The 26,590-nt window shown below is 48.9% G+C and overlaps 1 protein-coding gene across 1 annotated transcript in view; it reads left to right on the top strand.

The window, feature by feature from the left end:
• The window catches only part of dchs1b (dachsous cadherin-related 1b), a 33,360-nt gene extending 7,145 nt beyond the window's left edge, over positions 1–26,215 (top strand). Inside the window, exons 5-29 of the mRNA XM_088441292.1 lie at positions 10,052–10,240; positions 11,026–11,257; positions 11,505–11,741; positions 11,815–12,867; positions 12,956–13,143; positions 13,634–13,730; positions 14,104–14,261; positions 14,867–15,298; positions 15,764–16,059; positions 16,132–16,247; positions 17,071–17,310; positions 17,382–17,507; positions 17,860–18,069; positions 18,206–18,462; positions 19,151–19,357; positions 19,462–19,858; positions 19,929–20,042; positions 20,317–20,528; positions 20,598–20,749; positions 20,828–20,958; positions 21,193–21,479; positions 21,635–21,776; positions 21,851–22,022; positions 22,281–22,690; positions 22,773–26,215. Coding sequence (XP_088297418.1) covers positions 10,052–10,240; positions 11,026–11,257; positions 11,505–11,741; positions 11,815–12,867; positions 12,956–13,143; positions 13,634–13,730; positions 14,104–14,261; positions 14,867–15,298; positions 15,764–16,059; positions 16,132–16,247; positions 17,071–17,310; positions 17,382–17,507; positions 17,860–18,069; positions 18,206–18,462; positions 19,151–19,357; positions 19,462–19,858; positions 19,929–20,042; positions 20,317–20,528; positions 20,598–20,749; positions 20,828–20,958; positions 21,193–21,479; positions 21,635–21,776; positions 21,851–22,022; positions 22,281–22,690; positions 22,773–24,826 — 8,109 coding nt within the window. The 3' untranslated portion in view covers positions 24,827–26,215. The remainder of the gene's footprint in view (positions 1–10,051; positions 10,241–11,025; positions 11,258–11,504; positions 11,742–11,814; positions 12,868–12,955; positions 13,144–13,633; positions 13,731–14,103; positions 14,262–14,866; positions 15,299–15,763; positions 16,060–16,131; positions 16,248–17,070; positions 17,311–17,381; positions 17,508–17,859; positions 18,070–18,205; positions 18,463–19,150; positions 19,358–19,461; positions 19,859–19,928; positions 20,043–20,316; positions 20,529–20,597; positions 20,750–20,827; positions 20,959–21,192; positions 21,480–21,634; positions 21,777–21,850; positions 22,023–22,280; positions 22,691–22,772) is intronic.
• Positions 26,216–26,590: the final 375 nt, after the last annotated feature.

The following is a 26,590-nucleotide window of genomic DNA, read 5'->3' as shown; positions in this document are numbered from 1 at the left end:
ACTTTGGATGGGTTCAGACGCAAAGCCCGATCGGGTTTCGCCGCACGGTTGCCGACAGCTGGAAAGCTGGCAAAATGACAGTCAGGTTGACTTTCGCTATCAACAGCAACACCGATGCCACTGACACAATTGATACAATATGCCCATATTTGATACAATGCCGGAATCACATTATTTTTCTCTCCCAAGAAATATTCGTAGTACTAATCTTTTTCTGTCTGTATAATAATATTGATGATAATAATAATAATCATAATAGTAATACGTTATATATCAATATAATATTGAGAGCCAAAAAACACAAATTTTCATCACAGCCTAATGAGGAAAATGGCTGTGTAAGTCTGATCCCTTCTTTCTTGGCGGATGCTTTTACATTTGCCAATGAGTTAGCGTCAGGCAGGTGGGCGGAGCCCATCGTATCACGTTCCGTCATTGCGTAGAGAAGATAGATGGCGTGTTTGTGTTGCGCCGCGTACGCTTTACTGTGTGCGCGTACGTTTATTTTTGTCCAGCGGGGTCAGCGACAGTGCAGCCAGGCTTTATTTGTTTTCCCAAATGATTGAGTCATGTGACATCCTCCTTCCCGCCTCCTAAAATGACGTGCGACTTAATTGTCACAAGCCAGAGAGCCAAAGCACACAATAAGTGTCCCGACTGTGAGGTCACAGATATGGCGGCAACCCCAAAAGTCCTTTTTGCAACTTTTGCACTGGCCTCGTAAAGTTGCGCATACGTCAGCCAAATGAGGTCAAAACTCATGGAATATTCGGAATGAGAGGACGCAAGCTGGCCTTCGTTTTCCCTTTGTTGCTGTAAAAAGAATGGAAGAATGACGGGACACTTCATTAGGTACAGCCCCCAATCAGGACTATTTAACACTCAAAATTCTCCACCCAAAAACGCAATAACAAATCATTTTAAAGAAATTGAAATTGAAATTGAAAACAAATCATTGAAACATCAAACCCGGTTTAAAACCCGAATTTGCAATCTTCACTCAAAACCTTAATATTTCGCACCAGTCTTGTACTGGATTACATCAGAGGGGTGTGCCGAGTCACATGTCCATTGGGGTCTGTTTTAGTGGTTGCAAATGTTATCTAGGAAAAAAAAGTGTCTGTGTGAGTTATTGATGGCGTTACACACGCACACACCAAAGAAATTTCTCAATCCCGATTCCCCAAAGAAACAGACGTGTCAGCGAATGTGCCGTGAAGGAATAGATGCCGGTCGCCATGGCGATGATGGATGAGAAAAGAGGGGTGAAGGAGGAGGGGAGGGGCCAATTTATCACCAACTCCCACTCCAACGCGTGCGTGTGTGTGTGTCTGCGCAGGGTCGTAGGGGGTTTGAACATTTGTCACCCTGTGGCTTATGTGAAGGACGCCTGCAATGATGTCATATGGATAGTGCGCGTGTGTGTGTTTGTGCATACATGCACAAGGGTTGGGGTGCAACATCTTTCGATAGGTCGGAGTCATCCTTCAGCTGTAACCATGGCAACAGGCCTCTGAGGACTCCAGGCGAGGAAAAAGGGAGAGACTGTCCTGGTGGGAGGGGGTTGTTGGCCCGGTGTGTATTTTATGATAAGACTTGATGGACAGCGTAATTGCCCTCTCCCTCCTCTAATCCCCAATAATTTGACATGAACTCACCATTAATTGAGGCACTGGAAATATATTAGGTGAGCAAAATCGCACAATGGTCCTTGAGTCACGTGCCATATCGTTAACCACTTCACTGACCGTAAATGGGTTACTTATATGTAATGCTGTGACATAAATATTGTTTATAGTACGTTTTTTGGCAGATAGTAAGACAGACCGACCTTTATTGTCCCCGTATATATATTTATATAAAGTGATTTGATATAGCTAGCACTCAGTGTTCGGATGGCAGCGACTTTAAATGGAGCCTTTTGTTTCCCACAGTATCCAATTAAACACTGCTAGAATGGGGCACACACACACACACACACACACACACACACACACACACACACCAGCTGCTATATCAAAAAGTGAAAGGGGGGAGGACCGGGGGTGTGTCGAGGCATGAGTTCTTTTCCACCCCCACTTAAACATCCTTGGAAAAATGTTTGTCACGCACGCACACAAAGAATGAGGTAAAAGTCAGCACAATCTTTTGTCTGTCGGACAAACCTAAGGCAACCTAGCATCTCCTCTCCCCTATGTCATCTGCTAACAATCACTGGTGATCCACATAATTTCACCCCCTTGCTACGTCTTTTACCTTAGTGGAGGAACGTGGCTCAGGGATCAAATACTCCAGGAGACTCCTTTTTTTTACTGCACAAGTACTTTTGCTATCAAGCAGATGCGAATCTAGTTGTAATTGTGTTCGAACCGTCAAGTTGAAAGGTCAAGGAGTCATTTAGCTTCATTAACATAAAATAATCCGCTTATTGTCACTGATTGCATTCAAGAGTCTTACGGTCCAATGGGCGACCACGCAGCAGGTGCACGCTCGGTCTCCGTAGCAACTTGAAATAAAATTAAATGCTGCGTATTAAATAGGACGCATTAGTCCATGTGTTACTGTTGGCGGTGCAACAGGAAGCGGGGCAGTGGCAAATAATCGGCGCTGATCGCAGGAGCGTGACAAAGAAAATCTCCATCTGGTGTACGCATTGGATTTCGTTTAGGTCAGGGAGCACCTGGACGCTGAGTCATTAGCCACTTTATTAGGAGGGAGGAGCCAAGGATTACATTAGAAGGCCAATAGTCTGACTGGTTTTGGCTTGTAATAGAGGAGTAAGGGGCGGTTCGCTTTTGGGTCAAGGCGGTCGGGGCCGGCGACCAGGCGGTAAAATTGCGATCTCGGCATCACCGAGTGCAAGGTAACATCAAATCTCGCGACTAGCTTGAGCGAAGGAATTGAATTGCTGGCAAGCAAATAGAACTGGTTTTCTATTTCCGTCCCGACATCTGGACTCGTCTAGTCACGTCTGCTCATATCTGCTTGGATCAGATTGCGTCTGGTTCTCTCTGGTCACGTCTGGTCAAGATCCGTTTTCAGAAACCAGCAAATCCTCCAGGCTCAAAAAAAAAAGGATGTTAATCGCCCGATACATGCTTGGATGGTGTTGACTTCGTAGTCGCTCTTGTATACGAGCCTATAAAAATGGGCGTGCGTAGCATGCGAAACACAAGCTGCTGTTAGCTTGGCACAGATGGCAGCACCCGCTTGTGGAAAGCGGCTGTAAATGTGTCGCTAAGCGCTAACCCTAGCAGCTTCTTTATCTGCCCTCCGACTGTTTGTCATGTTTGTTTTAACTTTGCGCCGCAATCGGGGCCTCAGACGTCCACTTCCCCTCTCCGGGTATCGTTTCCGGCAGAACGTCCGCTTTCTCCGTCTTGACAATAGAGGCTTCCTGCGCAATGCTACGCTCCCCGTCTTGGCTTCTAATAACGTCTGACAGCACAATGTTGGAGCCCTCAGACTGGAAGTCCAGCAAACACTTGAGGATGGGCTCCAGTTCGCAGGCCTGGGAAAATTCTCACCCTCACCATCAGATGCAAAAGAAAAAGAAAAAAAGCTGAACATTCTAGTATCAAGCATTGTTTGAGGCACACTGCTATTTCAGGTCAGATTGTTCATTTGGACTGCGCCCAACCAAGCTCCCCTCCCAACTTGATCCCAACATCCCTTCACATGATCACACCAAAGAGTCACGATACGATGATTTCATGACTCGCTTAAAGGGGAAGACACCTCAAGTCTTTTACTTTCAGTAATATGTTCCATCCGCGTTCACGAGTTTAAACACGGTATTCTGATTAATATTGCATTTGTGGAATATGAATTAACCAGCAAACTCCAACTATCTTCCTCCTTCTTGTAGGGGTGGCCATTTTGTCACTCGCCTGTCGGCTGAAAGTGACTTCACAGTTGCTCAGGGCCCAGGTTAGATCCAATTACGGCGCTCCTGTTTTCTCTTGTTAGGTAATGTGACATTTGCCAGCTAAACTATGATTGGTTGTTACCTCAGTGTTGTGCAACTGTGATGTCATTTTGGTGGACAGCAAGTGGCAAAATGGCCATCCCTGAGATGGATTGAAAACGAGTGGATTTTGTTGCTTAATTAAGGGTTTTTACAGTTTTAATTTTGATACCACAGGTCAGTTTGACCTACAACAGAACATGAGGATTGGAGGAGGTTGAAGAAATCATGAAGTTTTAACTTGCCGGTCCATTATCTTGGCTTTTTTTTTTGGTTATGAATATGACATTGGCCAGGCTTGAAGGACCTGAAATAGGCTAGGGGAGGAAACGAGCATGCATAAAAAGAAAATGTGGGTTCAAAGGGGGAAAACCCGAAAAGTTGAGCGCCACAAGGCGGCCATTGTGGGTCCACAGTGGGCCGCTCCACATGTTTTCACGAGACCTTCTGGGAGCCATGCGCTTGACACGTTTATGGCGACCTGTCCAAACCGCTGCTGCTGCCTCTGCATTCACGCTCACGCGCAGTGGTTAGCAACATGCTAGCACAATTTAGTGCCCCCCCCCCATCTACCGGTTTTACAAGCTAGCTTGAAGTAAGACAAGTAAGACAAATTTAGCAGTTAGCAATCTTAGCAATTTTACTCTTGCTCATTTTTTATTCTTTATTGTTATGAGTTGAAATTGTTAGTCTTGTTTGTGCATTGTCAAGTGAACAAAAGGCGCTGAACAGGAACCGTCAAATACTTTTGGCCTGGCATAAGCTTCATTGTGTTCCATCAACCTGGCTTCACTCAAAGGCAGCTTTGATCAGACTGGTAATCCGCTGTCCGACTCCCAGGCAGCTTTGGGCTGACCCCGTGTCCCCAACCCCACAGTCCCCCCACCACGTGATGCGGGAGGTCTCGTCACGTCACGTCCCGCCGGCTGCTGTGTAAACGACGCCGGAGGTCGGCTTGGACCTGTAATCCTCCCCCAGAGTCCAGTCTGAACCTGGCAACCTCCGCTTTTGGTCTTAACACTTTGCAACATCAGGGCTGCGAAGTAACCAAGTACAAATACGTTGTCAGTACCCATAAGTACATTTTTCTGGTCAAATTTGAATCTTCTCATCAGTTTTCTCCGAAGGTTTGTGTTCTCCAACGTAGACACACCGATGCGTTCAATTGTTCTCGGCTGATTGTGTTTCCGTTTCAGTGATAGATGGCGAAGAAGCTTTTGGATGTGCTATAGCCCATTCAAAGATGAAGACACTTTTACGTCTTGGTACTCTTAGTTCGTGGAACTAGATGTTTTTTACAGCTATTGTGAACCAAGGTTGACACTCCGAAGTATTCAACTAAATGTCCACTTTGTCCTTTGTTTTTTTGTTGTTGGTTTCTCTTGGAAATGCGTCAGCTTTGAACCAAAACGGCCGACATCCTGCTCCTTCAATAGGCCGAGCTGATCGGTTGCCAAAGAACAATTCAACTCGCTCCTATCTAGAACGCGTCTCCAGTGACTTATCTATGGGAGCATGTCTATTGTTTTCTTTTATTGCCATCAGTCAGGAGAAGAAGAGCGGTAGAAAATGAGCCCATTTTGTTTGAGGGGCCAAGAGAAAGGAGCACAATAAGCCATGACATCACCGCCGCGGAGCGCGATAAGCCGGCGTGGATCCGATCTATCCATCAGACCACCGCCTCCTCCGCATGCGTGAGCCGTGACGGACAGCTGATCTTGAATATTTATAACCATTCATTTAAAATCCGTCTGGTGCCAGAAAAAGATCAACACGTGTGATATTAGTGTGAGATGTGTGCGGAATTTAACCGCTAACAGGAATGCTAATGAAGAGCTTTGGGCTCAGGTATCAAAAGAGGAAAGACTGTCACGATCAGTCAACCAGAATCAACGCGTAAAAAGTGTTTTGCGCCATCATCAGGAAAGTTTTCATCCAGAGCTTCTTAATATCTTCTTAATATTAGCGGCTATTGGATGAAAAGCAATGGAATGAAACAAAAAAAAGATAAAATAAAGGCTTTTATTGTTTCAAATTTGCCGTTGCTGTAACATTAACTTTAAAACATGAGAAAGGCTGCCATGCACATTGAATTGTGAAATGCTATAAAGTGTTGCACCAGACAACAGTTGAATTTTTCCTTCATCTTTTTGTCTTCTGGTGAGTGTGCGAATTCTTTTGTCCGTCTTCCATTTTGGATGCGGAGTGCGTGTAGTGTATATTCAGTTTTAGCATCGTGGCATTTCATCCAATAAAAACATGGCCAGGAAGCGGTAGGGAGAGAGCGAGGAATCTGTTTTTTTGGTTCCTACGCTGGGCTGGAATGCCACAGGATTTTATTCCCTGGTGTGTCGGTGCGCCAGGCTCCAAATGAAGAGTTTGTGTCGTTATTGTTGGCAATTAAGAGGGCCAGCATTCAAAAGAAGGATTACTCGATTACTTGTTTTTTACTTTGGTTAGTCTTAAAAAGTTACCACAGTTTTGATCATTGTGATAACAAGAAAACAACATAAAAATTGGGTTACAAGTGTTTTATTTCGGACATTTGAAAATGTTAGCTGGCTACGGTTAACACAGCATTAAAGTCACTGGGTTGCGTTAGGCTCATGTGGCTTCACGTTTACATTTTTGTTAAGGGTAAGGGCAAAAAAAAAAATATATATATATACACTTTCCCCTCCGGGAACAAGTGACCACAAAGAAAAACACGGATGAAAAGCGGTTGCCGCCGCTCACGTCGCCTGCTGCGGTCCGTGTGCATCACCAGATCGGTTCAGTCAAAACGTTAGCGTTTGGAAAAAAGACGCAAGTCAATGCAAACTCGACCGCAAAGTGTCTAAATTCAATATTGAACATGAAGCCGGGCTCTATAATCTTCCCGATGAGCTCCAATTTTATTTTTCCACGTCTAACCATTTGCAGTCAGTGCGTCAAGTGAGATGCAGCCATGTGGGAGGTTTTCTAACTAATAACGCATACGTTGTTTACTTTTGTTAAAGAAGTGAACTCAGCATTTTGGCCACAATTTGCGTTTTGATTTAAGTCGACAGATGATTGCACGTTGCTCATGCGACAAAATGAAGATAAATCCAACACAGAAGCAGATGACATTTTTGGTTGGCTGCCTGTGAATCTGTTGTTTTAGTTTAGTTTCATTTCTCAAGGAGACATGAACTTATTTCAACGCTTATCTTCAACCAAGCCTATTTTTCAGCATTCAAATCTTGACAGAAATACATTTTTGTACACTAAAATTCAGTACAGGGCGTTGTGACTGCCTGTGTTTTCTTCTGTGTGGGTGACAGCCCTATTGGATGTATTCAAGCTCGCCCACCCCCGAGCTCCACTGTTCACTAACCGTGTGATCACATCGGCTACATTGGAACCGGTGCGCCTTTTTGTAGCATTCGGCCAATCCATACAATTGATTCGCCGAGGCCGCGCGCATACCAGACAATTCACGCGACGGGCCCCTCATTCAATTTTCATTCTTTTTTTTTTTTTTTTTTTTTCACTAACTAGCATGCCACAAAAGGCCGCTTCTCGGCCGACCTGCGTTTGACATGCGGGCTGGAGGTTCACGCCCGGGTCGGCGGCGGGGTTAAAGGGGCACCATATAATCCAGTTAGGCTACCAGATCTACTTTAGCCTTTTTGTCAGGACCAAGGAGCAAATTAGCCAGCATATTTTAGCATTATGTCAAAAACAAAGGCTTTATTTGTGATTGTCATATGAATAAGTTTTGCTTTGATATTGTGTTTGATTTTATTGAAAGGGGGGGGTTAGCATCAGCGCGTTAGCTCTTTTCGTCAGAATTTCCTCTGTTCTTCCCCGGCTGCGTTTGGTGTCGCAAATGGGAAACGCCGTGGGTCTTCGTTTTTTCTGAAATCTGTTGCTATATTGAGTTGTCATTATGAATATGCTTGGATTTTGAAATTCATGAAGTTCAAAGGCAAGATTATCGGATTATTTTAAAACATTTTATCACACTCAATAGTACTGTCATCGCTTAACGCATTAAAATTCAAGCTTAAGAGAAAAAGTCTCGGAGATGGCTGCACTTTTACTTTTGTTCATCGGAATACGTCTATATTAAAGGTGAACTCATCCCTTCAAAAGTCATACTTACTTGTTGTTTTACAGTCACAAAAGAATATACTTAGAAGCACTTCTTGTTCTGCTTGAGGTTTATGCACCAAACTCGTTTTTTCAGAAAGCCGTGTTTTTGGTGAGATGAGTATTTGTTCTGGTGATCATCGCTAAAGAACAGAAAAAGCTAAAAGCTAATCGGCGTGTTGCCAATACTTTGACAAAAAATTGTTTTTTGTGGATCTTGAATGAAAATGCACTTAAATGACTGAAAACAACATTCCCTGTTCTGCGCTCTCAAAAGTGAAGAATTGAGAATATGACTTCAGATTTCATGATGGCTTCTGGTTGACAAAACAAAGCAAAACTATTTCCTTTATTCTCTTCCATCAAGCCAGGCTTGTTGTTCCTCTTTTCCCTCATTATGTTCATCAGCAGGCAATTTTTTTCCTGGCCAAATATAGAAGCAAATCTCTTTGCCGCATCCTATTTCCATCCCCCCCGTTTCACCTCTCATCCCTCTTGAAATTCCAATAATAATTTCCAGCTGTGAACGCCACATGAAAGCGGCGGCTGTAATGGGGTGCTGAAAGGACGGGCCGGGGGAGATGCTCCCCAGGAAAACTAAAAACGGGGGCGGCAAACTAAAAACGGGGGCGGCCTCACTTCCAAGGTCTCGTCTTGTTATGGACCCTGCCTTTTGTCTCTTTGCCCTCGCCTCACTGTCTGGATCTTCGTTGTTCTGAACTCGTTAGTGCCGGAGGAACAAATTAATTGGGGGGACAAGGAATGTGTTTGGGGGAAAGCAGTAAAAACAGCACAACTGTGTTTTTCCTCACGAGTCATGGTGTCTGTCTTTTTATGCCTCGCCCAATAGGAATCAACGCAGCTTTGGATGGCCAAAACTGTTCAAATCACAAATAAAGGGATAGTAAAATTGATTATAAACATATCATTGAATTTAAATACTAAAAATAAAGATACATGGAAATAAAAACACCAAATGTGAATATGCCACAAAATTTTAAATTAATTTAAAAAAAAATCCACTATTCGCCCAGCCACATACGTACAATATGTAAACCTCGTGATTAATGCAATCACTCCTCAATAGTTATTCACAATAGCAGCCACCTTGCACAGCGTAATATAGTATTATAATTTGAAATATATAAAATATAAAGTCCTCCATGAGTCATTTGTGTTAATCATAACCCTATACATAAAAAAAAATCCACAAAATTAAAAAAAAATACTTTATGGCACAATCATATATTTATCTCATTTAATCCCAAAGTCACATTTTTCTGTTTTTTTTGAGTCAAGATGTTTCAAATATTATATATTTGAAATAATTAAAAAAAAAAAAAAGTAACCTACAAAACAACGCACCAAAAGCATGGGCAAAACGCGAGCGTAATATACGAGCACTACTATTGCTGCTACTGTTATTATTGTTCTCATTCACATTCCACCTGTTGTTATGTTGGTCCTGTATTTATTGCGCTGAGCATTTAAACACATAAAATGTGGCGTGCAAATAAATCACTGCTTACTTAAAAGGTTAAGCCTGGATCATGTCGGCTAAATTTATGTTAGCGCCTTCACGTGGCGCGCAGATGTTTTGTCCACACGCTCCACGCTGAGCGTCTGTCCCCCCGCGCCAATAAAGTCATCTGAAAGTTAGCGTACAGCTGCAAAGACCTGCTGCGCTGCCGGGACCTGGCTACAAATGTCCCGTCAGGAGATTCCAGCTCCATATTTGGACAAATTTCGCTAGTGTTCAAAGAGATGCTCGCACTACTCTCGCGTGCCCTCTGAAATCATCAGAACAGCTCGGAATAATCCACAAAGTCTACTAGTATTTTATGTCTCAAAATTTGAGGGGTGTCAGTACTCACAACCGGTATCGATTGGGGGAAAAAGTTGTATCGAACGTTCTTAAAAAGGGACCTTCATAATTCATAATTGTTTCCTGCTCTGGTTTTTCCTCAGGTGTCTGCCACGGACGGCGACGGCGGATCGTTCGGCGCCGTGTCCTACGCGCTGGCTTTGGGCCCAAGCGGCGCACCGTCCACTCACTTCACCGTCAACAAAGGGAGCGGGCAGCTGTGCACCGCCGCGGAAGTGGACCGTGACGACGGGCCTGACGCGTTTCAACTGACGGTTACTGCGACAGATGGGGTAATTCCAAATGTTGCTTTTGGTTCCCTCTAATGAGCGCATGTGCAGGAAACCATGACTGTGGATGATATGATAAAAAAAAAGACTTGTACCCCAAGTGTTTGCCCTGCTATGGTTTGAATGGGATAAGTTTGACGTTGACGTTGAATGTTCTTTACTTTAATCAGCGTATGTTGGTATGAGTTTGCATTCAAACGAATGCATGCCTTGCTAACAACATCCTCTTTCTGTTCTGTCATTCAAATCAGTGTCCCAACACAGGAGAGCCATTTTTGAAACCTAAAAATTGGGAGGGGAACAAAGTACTTATCTTACTGTTCGCTGTTTAGTAATTTCCTCCCAAAAGTCTCTAAAAGTAAGGCTCATTACCCATGAGAGACAGTAGAAGAGATTATTGAAAGACTTGACCTTTTAAAACTTTGGTAAGTCGTCAAATGAGTTATGGGTCCATGACATTGATCGACTTAAGTGTCATTCACAAATTCTCCTAATCTCTTAATACAAGCGGTGAAAGGTAAGCCATTGATGGGAATCTGTCTCAAGTCTGTCCGCGCTTGAGCGTGCAGCCCACTTTTCCCTGGGTTTGATCACCGCTCGGAACAAATCCCCAGATAAGAAAACTTTCGTCTTGAAAAAGTAGGATTCGAAAAGACCTTTGTTCAGAAATTTGCTTGAACCAAGCCCAAGGCTCCCAACTTTATTTTCCCGATGTTCACATGAGGCTCGGAATATCAACGCGGTCTCGCTGGCTCATCAGAAAACCTTTTCCGCTTTTCCCCTTGCAGGGCGGCCTGAGCTCGACGGTCCGCGTGACCGTGTCTGTGGCCGACCTCAATGACAACAGGCCAGCCTTCTACCCACTCCTGTACACGGTCAGCCTGAGCGCACACAGCGCCCCGGGAACCTCGGTGGTCAGGGTGACAGCCCGAGACCCGGACGCCGGGGAGAATGGGCGGGTGACGTACGCGCTTGCGCCCGGCGGCCCTTCCGACTTCTTCACCCTCAACAAGGACACGGGTACCATCCATTTCAACAATTTCATTCCCTATTAGCAAAGCGATTGCCGTTCTCTAAAGTTTCTAGTAAATCTAGACGGCCAATAACGCTTTTAGGTCAAGCTCACAGTGGGAAATTTGCCACCTTGCACAATAGAATTTTACTATACAATGTCAAACAAATCCAACTGGAGAAACTGCATTTTAAGATGAGAAAATGTGATATTCAATTTTCCGAATGATCTCCTCCCGTGCCCGTCCCTGCTCAGGTGTGCTATCCCTTTCGCGCTCGCTCCACGGCAAAGCCAACTCGGTCATCTCCATGGTGATACGGGCCCGGGACGGCGGCGGCCTGACTGCTCCGGAGGACGCCAGGGTCAACGTGAGCGTGGTGGGGGGCTCCGCCTCCTCTCCCGTCTTTGAGCAAGCGCAGTACTTCTTCACCGTGTCCGAGGATGTTCTTCGGGGCACCGCAGTGGGTGTGGTCCGCGCGGCCACCAAGGCAGGTCAGGGAACGCCATCTCATCTGTAAATTCCGCTTTCTCGCAGACATTTTTAATGCTCGGGTTTTCGCTTCAGCGCTTTCCAAAGATATGGCCTACTCCATTGCCTCCGGAGATCCCAACGGATACTTCACGGTGGACAGCGCGACGGGAACCATCCGCACCGCCCTCCCATTAGATCACGAAACCTGTCCAAGGCTGGACCTTGAAATCCAGGCGCGCTCGGGATCCCCGCCCGCTTTTGGGACCAGTCAAGTGCGCGTTTCCATCTCGGACGTGAACGACAACGCACCCGCCTTCCTGCCCTCCTCATCAGAATCCCTCCTCCTGCCCGAGGTCACCAAGACAGGAACGGTCATCTACCGAGTTCAAGCCACGGACAAGGACTCCGGTCATAACGGCCAGATAAGCTTTGACTTGGCGTCGGCCGGTGTTGCGGGCGGCAGCGGGCAGAGGACCTTTGGCGTGGATCGAAGCAGCGGGGAGGTGCGTCTGATCGGGGGTCTGTCCTACGAGAGCATCCCCCGCCATGACCTGCAGGTGGTGGCCAAAGACGGCGGAGCGCCTCAGCTGAGCTCCACCTTCACTCTCGTGGTTCACATCCAAGCGCAGGATGCGCAGGGCCCCAGCTTCGACACGCTGACCTACCGGGTCGAGCTTCGGGAGAACGCGCCTCTCAACACGCGCTTCCTTCAGGTTCGAGCTCTCAACCGAGAGGTGTCCGCAAACGGCGTCGGCGCCTCCTCTTCGTCCGACGTCTCCTACCGCCTCAGGCCCGACGGCGACGCCGCCGGCTTCGGCGTGGTGCCCGACAGCGGTTGGCTGTTTGTGCGAAGCTCTCTAGACCGTGAAGTCAAGGACATGTACCTGTTGACGGTCGTGGCTACCTCCGGCCGGGGCGGGACCCAAAGAACTGGCAGCGCCACAGTCAGGGTGACGGTGACGGATGAAAACGACAACTCCCCTAGGCTCGGCCAGGACATGGTGTTCCTAGCGGTGCGAGAAAACCTGCCGTCCGGGACGGGTTTCGGAAGGGTTTCCGCCACGGACCGAGATGCCGGCCCGAACGCCCGACTTAGCTACAGGCTGCTTCACTCCGACAGACGCTTTCAGATCAACTCGCAGACAGGTGAAGACACTTGGACGCCGAAGCTCTTTGGCTTGCCGGTCTTAGTTCTTCACCTCCCGCGTTTTATTTGTGTATTATTCCATTCCAGGGGAAATTAGCACTCGGCAGGCCCTGGACCGAGAGCGGCAATCCGGCTTCCAGTTGGTGGTGGTCGTGCAGGATGGCGGCACGCCCCCCCGCAGCGCCACCGGCACCGCTCACGTCAGCGTGCTGGATGAAAACGACAACGCTCCCAGTTTCACCCACGCCCAACCTGACAAGGAGCTCATCTTTCAGGTTGCTGTTGCACGTCAGACGGAAAACCTTGCATCGAGTGTTCAAATTCACATTTTCATTTGTAATGTTTTGTAACACATGCACATCTAGGAAGTTAAAACTCGCTTTTAAGGGGTGTTTCCGAAGCGAGCAAAGCTAGACCTTGCAGTTGTCGTTACTGCATCCACCACTAGGGCTACCGCAAGTGACATCATAGGATAATAGAGAGATGGCACAATTTCTCATGCGCCGTATGGCGAGCGACCTTTTTGAATTTGAGGAGATTGTTACTAACGGGAGCCTCGCCAGCAGAGCTGTGAAGTCCTAATTCACATGCTTTTGTGGATGCAGTGCAATCCCATCACTTTGTAATGTCAGTCATCCTTTGTAAAGGGCTCCAAGAGGGCTGAAGATAAACTTTTCAGTCTTCGCTCCGCGGCTGTTAATCAGCCTAGAAATTTAAAAGGGGGGCCCTGGAAGAAATACGTTTGATCATGTTTGTGTGTTGCAGGTGAACGAGGGGCTTCCCTCCGGCGTGCTCATAGGCGCGGTGTCCGCCAAAGACCCGGATGAGGGCGAAAACGGCACCATCTACTTCTCTTTAGCAGGCAAGACTGACTGCACGTTTCTATTTCCATCCTACATGTGACAGGCACATCAGATGACTCAAGTCAGACTCCAATCACCACATTTAAAGTCGCTTGTCTAAAATTGATTAAATGAATCCGACTTTATAACTACCTGACTTGACGAGTCAGAAGTTCATTTTTTTGTGTGTTTTTGTAATTTTCTATTCCCTCTATGATTTTTTTTTAATCTCAGTTATTGGCTGAGTGGACTAATAGTCGGTATTGGTGTTGACCATGAAAATAATGTATCAGTCTATCTGCACACAAAATGCCTTTCTGAATTGAACGTATTATTACTATGATGACTTCATTTTCTCAGGTTTCTTGTCTGATGCTGTGATTTCTTTCCAAGGCTCCAGAGTGGAGCGCTTCTCCCTGAACGCCGTCACTGGAGAGCTTCGAACAGCCGCCCCGCTGAGGTGGGCGGAACGCGCCGAGTACGCCCTGACCGTGACCGCCGCCGACCGCGGAACGCCGAGCCTCAGCTCCGCCTGCCAGCTGCGGATACAAGTAATAGTGCAACCTCGCCAAACTTTCATCTATTGCTGTCGCGCCGCAGTCTCTTTATTGTGGCTTCCTCACTGTCCAACGGAATAGAAAAAGGGAGAGGTCTTAGCATTGCTGTTTGCTGGATTTTTTTTAATGGCTTGTACTGCATATATATATATATATATATATATATATATATATATATATAAAAAGCAGACTTGGTCTTATGTCATAAATATGTGATCCCTACACTTCACTCAATCCTTTGTGATAAAAGTTCAATTGAGTAAAAAACACAGCCACTAAATGCTTTGATTTAGTTTTTACTTGCGGTAAGGTCATCATACGGAAATTGATTGCATCTGACGTCTTCGTGGCTCGAGGATCATTTTCTCCATTCGACAAAAAAAACAGCCTTGCGCTCAAGGTCGCTTCCACGGAGGTTCCGGTTACAGTCTTTTCTGACCGCATGGCCTCGACAGTCCCTGGAGACCTTTCTTAATGGACCAGACGCGCACTTTCTTACTTGGCAGGCAAATCAACTCCGATGCGGTGATTGGAGCGGGAAGGTCTTGCGTGATAGAGGCTGACCTGACCTGACCTGGCTTTTCCCTGTCCCTGTGCAGGTGGTGAGCTCGGTCAAGTGGTCCCCCAAACCCACGGTGCTGTCCATGACGCTGAACGTGGCGGAAGGAGCCTCTCCGGGCTCCGTGGTGGGCTCGCTACACCCCGGCGAAGGAGCCGTCCCGAACGGGCAGATCACCTACCTGCTGGTGGGCGGGACGGACCGCGACGGGACGTTCATGGTGGACCGCTCCAAGGGCGACGTGTACCTGGTGCGGGAGCTGGACTACGAGAAGGCTTCGCAGTACACGCTGCACGTGGAGGTGTCCGACTTCTCCCAGACCTCTCCTGGCAGCCGTCTTGTCCAACTGAGCATCCGGGTGCAGGATGGCAACGACCATTCGCCGCGCTTCACTGAAGATCCCGTGACCGTCGTCGTTCCCGAGAACCTCCGGCCGGGATCCTCCATATACGCCTTCCAGGCTGTGGATGAGGTGCCAAAACACAGATTCTCCTTCTAAAGTCACTTTCAGGCTGCTTTTCTCATGCTTGCCAACTAGCGCTGGGCCCTTGGTAAAGTTCCTGTCGGGTGCAAATGAATATGTCTTCGAAATTTCACACTCCGCAGAGAAAAGTGGTTCACGCGCCAGATTTTAATCATTAACCCATACGATCGAAGACATGTTTTTACATTTTTAGAGTTTGGATATTTAATCCCAGGTATTTATTGCTATTGGGTCATTTTCTTTCAAGTGTTTTGCTCTAAGAGGTCTAAAAAGACTTAAAAACTAAAGTAATCAATTACTCGCGACCTATGCCCCGGCCAACTGTAACGTCACTCCAGTTGCCAGCAAATATCAAAATGGCTTCACCCTGAGATGGATATAATAAAGGAGTGGATTTTGCCACTTCCTTTTTGGTCCAAAAGCAAAATATGAATGGAAGGTGTCCCCATGCAGGATGGCAGCGGTCCCAACAGCGAGCTGCGCTACTCCATAGAGCAACGTTGGCCGGACAAAGCCGGCCTGCTTCAGCTGGACCCGCTCAGCGGTGTCCTCACCCTGGGAGAGACACTGGACCGCGAGAGCACGCCGTCCCTCCACCTGGTGGTCCGGGCCACCGACCAAGCGGCGGACCCCGCGCAGAGGCGCTGGACTTCGGTCACGGCGCGACTGTTCGTCAGCGACCAAAACGACAACGCCCCGGTCTTCGTCTCGCCGGCGGCCGTCAGCGTGATGGAGGATCAGCCCGTCGGGTATCGTATCTCCTAACCGTAACCCCAAGAGGGACTGAAACTGAAGCGCTATGTTTCCTGATTCCCGGGTAGCTTTGTGATTCTGTACGTGATGGCTCGAGATGAGGACCAAGGGGAAAACGGACGAGTGCGGTACAGAATCCAGACGGGAAACGGCGGCGGTCGCTTCAGTCTGAACCCAAACACCGGTGAGTAGACCTCCTGTCACCAAGTGTGGAGAAGCCCTCCTGATGAAAGCACTTTTCCAAAGCCAGAGCCTTATGAACTCCAGGGCTAGGAATAAAGTTTCACCTTGCCTGAGCTTGAGCTCAGCGAGTCACTGGATGGAACTTCCAGATGGAGCCAAACTCTACTAGCTGTGAGTTATTTGAACCTTCTTGGAAGGTGTTCAGCTTTAACAGTAGATAAGTACGCCACTTCCCCACGACATGACGACGGTCACCTTGCGCAATGGAAATCAACGTGACTAGGCGTGTCTTCACCCAATATTGATGTCTGACATCAATCCAATATCAGCCCCCAAAAAAGCGGAGTTGGATTTATCGGTTTTATCCAAAATCTCCCAATATTAGCACTCATTTGCAAGCAGTCCTTTCCAGATGCCGCTCCTGCTTTTCTATCCAACAGATGACTCATATCTTCTTATCCCTACTGTTGCTGACTATTTTTGAATAGGATTACTTCAAGGGTGTCCAAAGTTTTCATTTGAGGGCCACAGAGAAAAAAAAATGTGGGACACAAGGGCCACTTTAAAGTTCTTCACTTTCATTTATGAAACATGTTAAAATCAAGCAATTAAAATATATGATTTTCAAGATCATTTCCTCAAAAGCAACATCTCAGCTTTTTGTTCAAGGTTAGAAGGTGAATATTTAAGGCTTTGGACACCACTGGATTTATTGATGAAGTCCCATCTAATAGTTCATGCCAAAAATTGTATCGGGTGACTATCGGTATTGGCATGTGAGATGAAATGATTGAAACTGAAATAGTCCACGTTTCTCCCGGCAGGCTCTCTATCAATCCTGAAAGGCCTGGACCGCGAGGAGCAAGACGTCTTCAATTTGACGGTGGTGGCAGAGGATGGAGGGACGCCTTCGCTGTCCGCCTCCCAGGATCTCTGCGTGCGAGTGATGGATGTCAACGACGAGGCTCCGGTGTTCCAAAAACCCGAGTTTGAGGCCCGCGTTCCGGAGAATCAAGGGCCCGGCACCACGGTGCTGACGGTGGTGGCCACGGATCGAGATCAAGGTTTTCTTCTCGGAATGTGAAGATCAAAGTGTCATGAAGGTTTTTTTTCATTGCCTTGCGTTTTGACGCAGGCTCCAATGGGCAAGTGATGTTTGGGGGCGTGACCCAGGAAGGCTTCGTCATCAATCCGTCAACCGGCGTCATCACCACCACCAAGGAGCTGGACAGGGAGCTTCGGGATCACTACGTTCTCACGGGTACCTGTCTTTCCCAAAACATTGCAATGACGAGTCTGCCTCCAAAAGGCCAGTCGAGCTAACCATTCAAATGGTTATTTTGATTTCCTCCTGAAAAACTATCTCAAGTCGAGTCAAGTTAGACTTGGTCCAGTCCGTTGGCCGAGTCACGTGCTAAGGAGTCAGCGCTTCAAAGACTTTCGACTTTTGTCAAACACCAACCGCAATTTGAAGTCCGAAAAACCTGGCCTATTCGAAAACATCAAAAACAATTTGCGGTCCTTCCATGACGACGTCTCAAAGCGATTTAGCAAAAAGGTTGTTGAAAATGGAGCGCGAGGAGCAATCCAACTCAGTCGGCCTTTGCGTGCAGTGTACGCCCAGGACGGAGGTCTGCCCCCCAACTTTGCCAAGACGACGGTGCGGGTGGAGGTCCAAGACGTCAACGACAACGCCCCGGTCTTCGCCCGGCCGTGGTACGGCCTTGAAGTGCCCGAGAACGGGGATCCCGCCGAGCTGTGCTCCCTCGGGGCCAGCGACCCGGACTGGGGAGCCGGAGGCCAGCTGGAGTACAAGATTACCGGTGAGAGGCGCCCCTCCTTGCCGAGCTTTTCATTCGTTTGCCCCCGCGAGCCTTGCTTTTTGCCCGGGCTTTTTAAACAAACATAGTACTATAGCTCTTTGGCGCTGAGGCGGTCCCCCACGTTTGCTCCCTCCAGCTGGAGACCCGGACGGGGATTTCCACCTCCACGCCGGCACGGGAGCCCTGTCCACCCGGCGGGGCCTCGACAGGGAGAGCAAGGCCCAGTACACCCTGGAGGTGACGGCCACGGACGGAGGCAGCCCGCCTCTCAGCGCTGCCGTCACCGTGGAGGTGCGGGTGCTGGACGTCAATGACAACGCCCCCCTTTTTGCCACAAGCGCCTACAGTGCGGATGTTTCCGAGGATTCCGCTGAGGGAACGCAAGTCCTGACGGTAGACGCAGCTTATTTTCTCTTCTTTCCTCCTTTGTCGTATGTTGAGAGGAATACATGGGTTGTTCAGGGAATTTTTTTATTGGCATATTGGCATTCCCAATTTCTCAACATTTTAATTAGAAAAAAAATCTTGACACCGGTAAAATCATGATTTTTTTTTACAGTGCAACTTTTTCTTAACTGTCTTTTGACATTACTTATGTTTTCACACATTCTGAATTGGAAAAAATAGACGTTTCATGAATTTATTTTTGTTTTTATCTCGCTGTTTGGAAGCCTTTTCTAACCCTGACATTTAAGCTATTACCTAGTGTTATGTGGAGCCTTCTATTTCAATTAGAACAAATCCAAAAGACAGAATGACATAAGTTGTCGGAATTTCTCTGTTGCCCAATGAAAAATTCACACAAAAAAACATCCTTTCCAGATTTTGTCTTTTAATGATAATTATCACTTGTCAGAAAAATAATGAGGGTTATGAGGGCAAATTCAAACAAAGGTCAAATTTTTTGAAATTTTAGAAACGTTTTTTTTTTTTTTTTTGGACGAAAAAATGTTGAAACTGTACAAGTGACTGTTGAAAAGCACTTTATAAAAACTTTTTTTTAATACTATAATGATACATTTCTTGAAAAAGTCAAAGTTTCGCATTTGACCCTGTTCCGGATATGGCGGATGGTTTGCAGGTGTCTGCGACGGATGCCGATGCCGACGCTAACGGCAAAGTCGCGTACTTCCTGGGCCACGAGGCTCAGGGCGCCTTTGCTGTGGACGAGCACACGGGCCGCATCAGCACAACGGGCCCTCTGGACCGCGAAAAGCAAGCGTCGTACAGCTTCCCGGTGTTCGCCACTGACCATTCCCCTGCGTCGCCCAGGAACTCCTCCGCCCAGGTAAAATAAGGATGAGCCAGCACCTCATTTAAAAAAAAACTGCTGCGTGTATGCAAAGTAATAAAAAGAAAAATCACTTAGTAAACAACCACCTCGGCTTGCAGGTTACCATCACCGTCACGGACGTCAACGACAACGCACCCATCTTCATCCAGGACCCGCTGGTCATCGAGGTCTCCGGCAAGAGGCCCCAGCGGGTTCTGGCCACCATGAAAGCTGAGGACAAGGACTTCGGGGCCAACGGCTCCGTGTTTTATCGCTTCGCCGCCCCCGTGAAAGGCTTCGGCATCAATTCTCTGACTGGAGAGATCCAGGCCACAGAGCCGCTGCACACTCTCTCTCAGACCCAGAGGACCCTCATCGTGGAGGCCATGGACCAGGGCGCTCCGGCTCAGTCCGCGCAGGGGGTGGTGGTGGTCTACGTGAAGGAGGTGGAGTATAACGGCATCCGCTTCTCGAGGAACGCCAGAGATGTCAGCATACAGGAGAATGCGGCGAAAGGTCGTTTTACCGAAGGCTAGTATAATCGTCAGATTATTCATATTGTCGTCTGTCTTCTCACGTAAACTAGGTACACCTGTGGCTCAGGCTCAGGCCCAGTATCCAGATGGAAATCGTAAGGGGATCAGCTACAGCATCTTCAGTGGGAACAGACAGCAGGCCTTCAGGATCAGCTCGTCCACAGGTGAACACCGGTAGCCATACTTTCCGAATGAAAGAAAAAGGGGCAGGGCCAAAAGTCAAAAAGAGTCGTTTCTGAGATTTTTCACTCAGGTCTTAATCATACTTAACCAGTAGAAGCTTTTCAGTGAAGCTTGGTGACTCAGTGTCCTCCTCAGCCCCTCTTTGTTCTGGAGCACCACATGGTCAATTCTTGGCCTTTGACTTTTTCCTCTTACCTTATAATGTTCTGCAAAAAGAATTCTCCAAAACACGGTCATTTATCCCTGCGTTCTCAGGTGAAATCTGGGTGCAAAGCTCGAAGGGTCTGGACTTTGAGGATACACCCAGGCTACGTCTGGTCGTGAAAGCCGAGACGGTGTCCTCCACCTCTTTCACCGGCATCAACTTGATGCTGCAGGACGTCAACGACAACCTGCCTCGCTTCCAGCTGCAAAATTACGTAGCTTACATGAGGGAGGCCCGGGGATATGAAACGCCCATCATACAGGTACAGCACGGCGCAACGACTCGCCGTAGGGTCTTCTGCTCTTCGTCACCGTGGCGTCGACGTTACCAGGTGCTGGCCCAAGACGTGGACCAGGGCCACAACGGTCAGGTGACCTACTCCATTCAGTCGTCGGCCATGAGCGGATTATTTAAGATCGATCCCATGACGGGGAGCGTCACTACCACGGCTATCATGGACCGTGAGATATTTACCCAGACTAAGTAAGAACAAAAGAGAAGGCCGGCTAGCGTATTTAAACACAGAAGTATGCATTTTTGTCTAATAACATCTTTACCCAGGTTGGTGATCACGGCAACCGATAGGGGAAGTCCGAGACTGGCAGGTTCAGCCACTCTGACCGTGATCATCGTGGACCAGAATGACAACAGTCCCACCATCCCCTTGCCGCAAGAAATCCGCATCTCCGAGAGTACTTATGAACTATACTATATCACGTATACGGTGGTACCTTGACCTGAAGTTTTTTTGTGTAACGAGCCATCGATCGATCAATGTACTGTTTTGTTTTGTTTTTTTTTCAAGCCGGTATTCATCTTATGAGCGTGTCTTTGTTTGAATAAAGTAACTTGTCAAGGGACCACTGTACAGTTCTGTACAGTATGTGCAAGGCCAAAATCAACTGACATGCCTATGTACCCATCAGACACACTAATAGGCACCGAGATCACCCTGGTGACGGGTAACGACGTGGACTCGGCCCCCGCCCTGGCCTACTCGTTGCACCTGGACCCGAGCGCCGCCGGCAAGTTTGGGATCCACCGTTACACCGGAAGTGTTTCACTCATCGCCGCGCTGGACTTTGAGGAGAAAACGTGGTACACGCTGACCGTCAGAGCCACCGACAGTCAGCACCGCACCGAAGCCAACGTCACTATCCTGGTGGAAGACGTCAATGACAACGTACCGGCCTTCACCCAGGACCTCTATCAGGTAGTGCCCGAGAGATTCCAAGAACGAATGATGGCAAACCCATTAGTGCTGGATAGAAATTAATTGAATAGTTATAACAGTCCTAAAACCAGGATAGTTGGATCTCTGGGAAGTCTAGGTGCCCCTGAACTTCACCGGCTGTGATTCCTCCCCAGGCGACCCTACCCGAGCACTCACCAGCTGGCAGCGTGGTCGTCACGGTAACAGCGACCGACAGGGACTCTGGGGAGAACGGGAGGATCACCTATAGTGTGATGTCGTCCACTCAGGAGGGTTTCTACATTGATCCGAAAAATGGTAGGCGAGCATGTCCTTCGTGTCCAAATAGATGCTTCTCTGGTTCTCTGACCCTTTAGTTTTTTGGCTTCCAGGAACTTTGTTCATCAACCACCAGGCAGAGCTTGATCCCGAACGGCCTTCTGTCAATGTGGTGATCGAAGCTCACGATGGTGGCTCACCCTCACATTCTGCCCTCGCCACCGTCCAAGTCCAAATCGTTGATGTCAATGACAACGCCCCCGTGTTCCACCAATCAGAGTACAGGTCAGTTTGGGAAGACGCCGGTCTTGGTCTGTTCTGACCGATTGAATGTTGAGGAGTGAGACGAAGGCAAACTGGGCTTGGGTGGCCTCTACTTGCAGAAGTGGAGCGCGAGCGAGAAAACAAATAGTGTGCCTGGAATGACATGATGATGTCGCTTGAAAGCGGGGCCGCCATAATCCGTGCAACAGATCCCCTTTTGAATTTGTTTCCCACCTGACTGGCCTTTCCGTATTTTGCCCCTTTGATTTGAACGTCCAGGGCAACGGTTTCGGAGGACACCGTCCCAGGAGTGACCGTCTTGACGTTCGAGGCCTTTGACGGCGACCAGTCACGGGAAAACTGTGGCTTCGACTTTGCCATCGCCGACGGCAATGAGGGCAACGCCTTCCAGATGGAGAGCAGCGTGCGCTTCACGGAGGGTCGCGGCTTCCAAACTGTGGGGACGCTGCTCTTGGCCGAGGCTGTGGATTTCGAAGCCAAGCCGCAGTACAACCTGACCGTGGTGGTGTCGGACCGCGGCGTCCCCCAGAGGAGCTCCAACGTTGCCGCCGTGATTACCATCGGCGACGTGAACGACAACCCGCCGGTTTTCAGCAGACCGGAATACCTGGTGGCGTTGAGCGAAGGGGCTGCCGCTGGGACGGAGATCATACGACTGACTGCGACAGGTACCTGAATCTCGTCCCGGTTGGCCTCCCGGTCTCACCTTGTTTAAGCTCACGGAAAACCTTTGTGGGCTTTTCTCCCCAGATCCAGACTCAACGCCCAACGCGGAGATCCAGTACGCTATCAGCTCCGGGGACGAATCGAACCTGTTCACTGTGGACCAGTGGACCGGAGCCTTGCGGCTTCAGCAGGCACTGGACCGCGAGCGCCGGTCCACTCACACCGTCGTCGTCCGAGCCACGGACGGCCGAGGGCATTTGGCTCTGGTTCCCGTGGTCGTCGAGGTAAAGGACGTCAACGACAATCATCCTTTCTTCCCGGTGGACGTCCTGATGGCAAGCATCAGAGAGAACCAACCGGCAAATTCCGCGGTGACAGTTCTCCACGCTATTGATCACGACACGGGAGTCTTCGGCCAGCTGAGCTACTTCATTGTGGAGCGCTCGCCTGCGGGAAAAGACTTCTCCGTGGATTCCGCCACCGGCGAGATCAGGAGCAGGAACTCCTTTGACTTTGAGAAAATCAATTCCTTCAATTTTGTGGCCCTGGCAGTGGATGCCGGAAACCGCTCGGCCAGCGTGACGGTGCAGGTGTTTGTCACGGGCGAGGATGAGTACGACCCGCTTTTTACCTCCCCCCATTTCTCCTTTGAGGTCCCAGAAGACGCCAGGAAAGGTCAGAGCATTGGGCAAGTCCAGGCCCATGACCAGGACGGAGGCGTAGACGGGATCGTCCTCTACTCTTTCCCCGCCAGCTCTCCCTACTTTGAAGTCAACAAAACCACCGGGGTGATTTCCCTTAAGCTGGACAGCTCGGGGAGCGGTCGCCGCAGCGACAGCGGGTCGGCTCAAAGCAAAAGGGAAAGCAGGCTGATGACCCTGGACGTGAGAGCTCAGGGTCCCCTGGATGCATCTCGCCACGCCACGGCGCACGTCTCCATTGACGTCAGCAACACGGGCTTTGGCCTGGCCCCCGACGTCAACATCTTGCTGATCGTCGTCATCGCCGTGTCGCTCGGCGTCATCCTTCTGCTGGTGATCGTGGCGGCGGCGGTCTTTCTGGTCAAGTCGCGCAGGAGGACGAAGGCCCGGAAGGCGGCGAACAGCGACGCGGCCTCGGGAAGCGCTCTGAAGAACCTGGACAATTGCGGCTCGGGGCAAGGAGGGGATGGAATTTACCACCAGACCTTGCCAGGTTACGGAGGAGGAGACCAAGGGGCTGGCGGCGGGGGGCCGTATACAAGAGGGGGCTCTCTGGATCCGTCTCACTCCAGCGGGAGAGGGTCCGCCGAGGCAGCGGAGGATGATGAAATTAGGATGATCAACGAGTATCCCCGCGTGGCCTCCATCAGCTCATCCATGCAGGAGCACATCTCGGCCAGGGGGCCGGATTCCGGGATCCAGCAGGATTCCGACCAGCTCTCGGACGTCTCCTGCGAACCGGCGGCTTTAGAAGGGAGCGCTTGGTTCAAGGGCAAAAAACTGGGCGGCGGTCTCAGCGGAACTTTGCTCTCTGGGCAGCTCCCGCTCTATCGGGACGAGGGAGGCGGCTACCTGGGAGTCGGTCGGGGTCTCAATATTTCCCTCGCCAAGGATTACGCCTTCCCCGAGGATGGCAAACCCAGCGTGGATGGGTCTCTCACAGCTATAGTGGCCAGCGACGAGGAGCTCCGCGGAAGCTACAACTGGGACTATCTGCTCAACTGGTGCCCTCAGTTCCAGCCGCTGGCCAACGTCTTCACGGAAATCGCGAGACTGAAAGACGAGACGGCCCAGCAGAACGCCAACCCGCGGCAGCCTTTCCAAGCCAAGGCCAAATCGGATCCCAAGCCCAGAATCGACCCGCCGCCGCTCATCACGTCGGTCGCACACCCCGGGGCCATGTCGGTGCCGCCCAAAGTCCCCGCCGTGGGACGGACGTTCCCCCACTTAGCGTCCCTCCGCCGGTCCCCCATCAGCCACGAAGGTTCCATTTCGTCGGCCGCCATGTCACCCAGCTTTTCGCCCTCGCTCTCCCCATTGGCCGCGCGCTCTCCCGCCGTCTCCCCTTTCGGAGTCAACCAGGGACCCTCGGCGTCCTTGATCAGCACCCGGGAGCCTTCGCTGGACCGGAGTCCTGATCACGAGATGAGACTATGAGGGCCACGCTCAAGGTCTTTTTCTAGACCTGTCGCATACTTCTTGCGGTCTTGACTCTGTCCGGCGCTCGGCGTGGTGACGGGGCCACATCCCGTGATGTCTTCCACTGGGGTTCTCAAACGTCAGCGCGCGACTCATAACGCCCACACTATTTTAACCCCAAACGAGACAACTTAATTAATTTATTGGCCCCGGACCCCAGTTTGAGGACTATTGATATCTTGGACCACCCACTGTGGTTTTGATGGCGACTTGCGGCGTTCTACTTGGTTTCCTCGCTGGCTGGCCAGAGAGCACCTTATGTCCGTCCGTCTGTCGGTGTCAGTGTCAGTCAACAAAAAAAGGAACCCCAACACCAACGGATTGTTTTGATGTGCCACACAAATGGAGGTCAACGCCTTTGGGTTGATTTTTATGTCTTTTTTTTTCTTTTTTTTTTACATTGGAGATTGTGTCAGTGCATTTGCGTACATGTCTATTAGGATGTATGAAGACTCGGCTACGTGTGTCAATGATTGGTTGGCGTGCCCGATATGCGAATGTTTTTGTTAGTGTTATTTATATGACCAAAGGAGGGGCTTCTCTACTTTGCCGTTAATTTAGTCCGGTTTCAGCGGAATCACCTCTGTGTCTTCACGCCATGAAAGTGCTTCCCGCAATGATGACTGAGGGCGCACAGCGTCAAATATGCAAATCTCACCGCACTTGGCCCAACGCTACGACGCGGGCTAGGGGCGAAGATTGGGAATTAGCTGCAGGTTTAGCAAACTCATCAAGCACAACCATCTCAGAAGCAAAGAGCTCCACCGTACAGTACGCCCGTATTGAAAATTTGATTTTTTTTTTCTTTAAACTAAAATCTTGCCACCTAATGTAGCTAAGAAATCTGTGATGGACTTAGGAAAAAAAGGCCAACAAAGAAATGTTTGTAACACTGACCCTTTCCATTTCGTCCAAAGATTAGCTTAGCTTCTTTAGCACAAGTATTTATTGTCCTCCCCATTCTTCTAAGCGCTTAAGGCAGAGGTTATAGTTGGGGCATATCAGGTTCCCAAGCTTTTACAAGTCTTCCCAAAAAATGTCAGCCTTTTCTATTTGTAACAGCGCTTTTTTGTAGCAAATCTTACTAAACTGTCAGGACAGGCTCAGCATCCATTTGTCTGTCTGCATACTCAAAGCCTTTAAGTGCGCAGACACGGAAAAGTTGCAAACTTCCAGGGTGGATGATCAACGCATTGGAATGAAGCCATGCTTTCCACTCCACGCAGTCCTAAAAACAAAAATTCGGGCCCGGACCATCCGAGAAGTCACTTGAGCGCTTTTTGATGTTAGAAAATTCCCAAGTGTTGTGTTAGCATCGCTCCATGCCATTAAATGCCCGTTTCCAAGCGCCGTGTCATGGCCTGCTCATTCGTGGATGGCTCAGTTCAACTTTGATTTGTTTGACCCAGGAACACATGATTTCCACTTCCTACAGGGAGGAAAAAATGTTTCTGTCAATCAAAAGTCAACATTGTGACCCAAATTTGGTGACTAATGAGTTTCCCTTGACGGGGACATTTTCTCTGATGTTTTGTTTTCCATAAACGTGATTTAGTGTCTGACGTGAAGAAAACGCTTGAGACTCTTGCTCGTTCCGACATGGAAATTTATCAGCCTGAACTCCGAGAATGTGCAGGAGTCACAGTCCGCGTTTTCTTTTTTTTTTTTTCTTTTTTTACCGCTTGGCTCACAGCACAAGTATATTCCATTAAGGCAACACTG

The sequence above is a fragment of the Hippichthys cyanospilos genome, chromosome 18, assembly GCF_059441005.1.
Source record: "Hippichthys cyanospilos isolate Australia breed blue-spotted pipefish chromosome 18, RoL_Hcya_1.0, whole genome shotgun sequence".
Lineage (NCBI taxonomy): Eukaryota > Metazoa > Chordata > Actinopteri > Syngnathiformes > Syngnathidae > Hippichthys > Hippichthys cyanospilos.
This window is presented reverse-complemented; position numbering and strand designations above follow the sequence as displayed.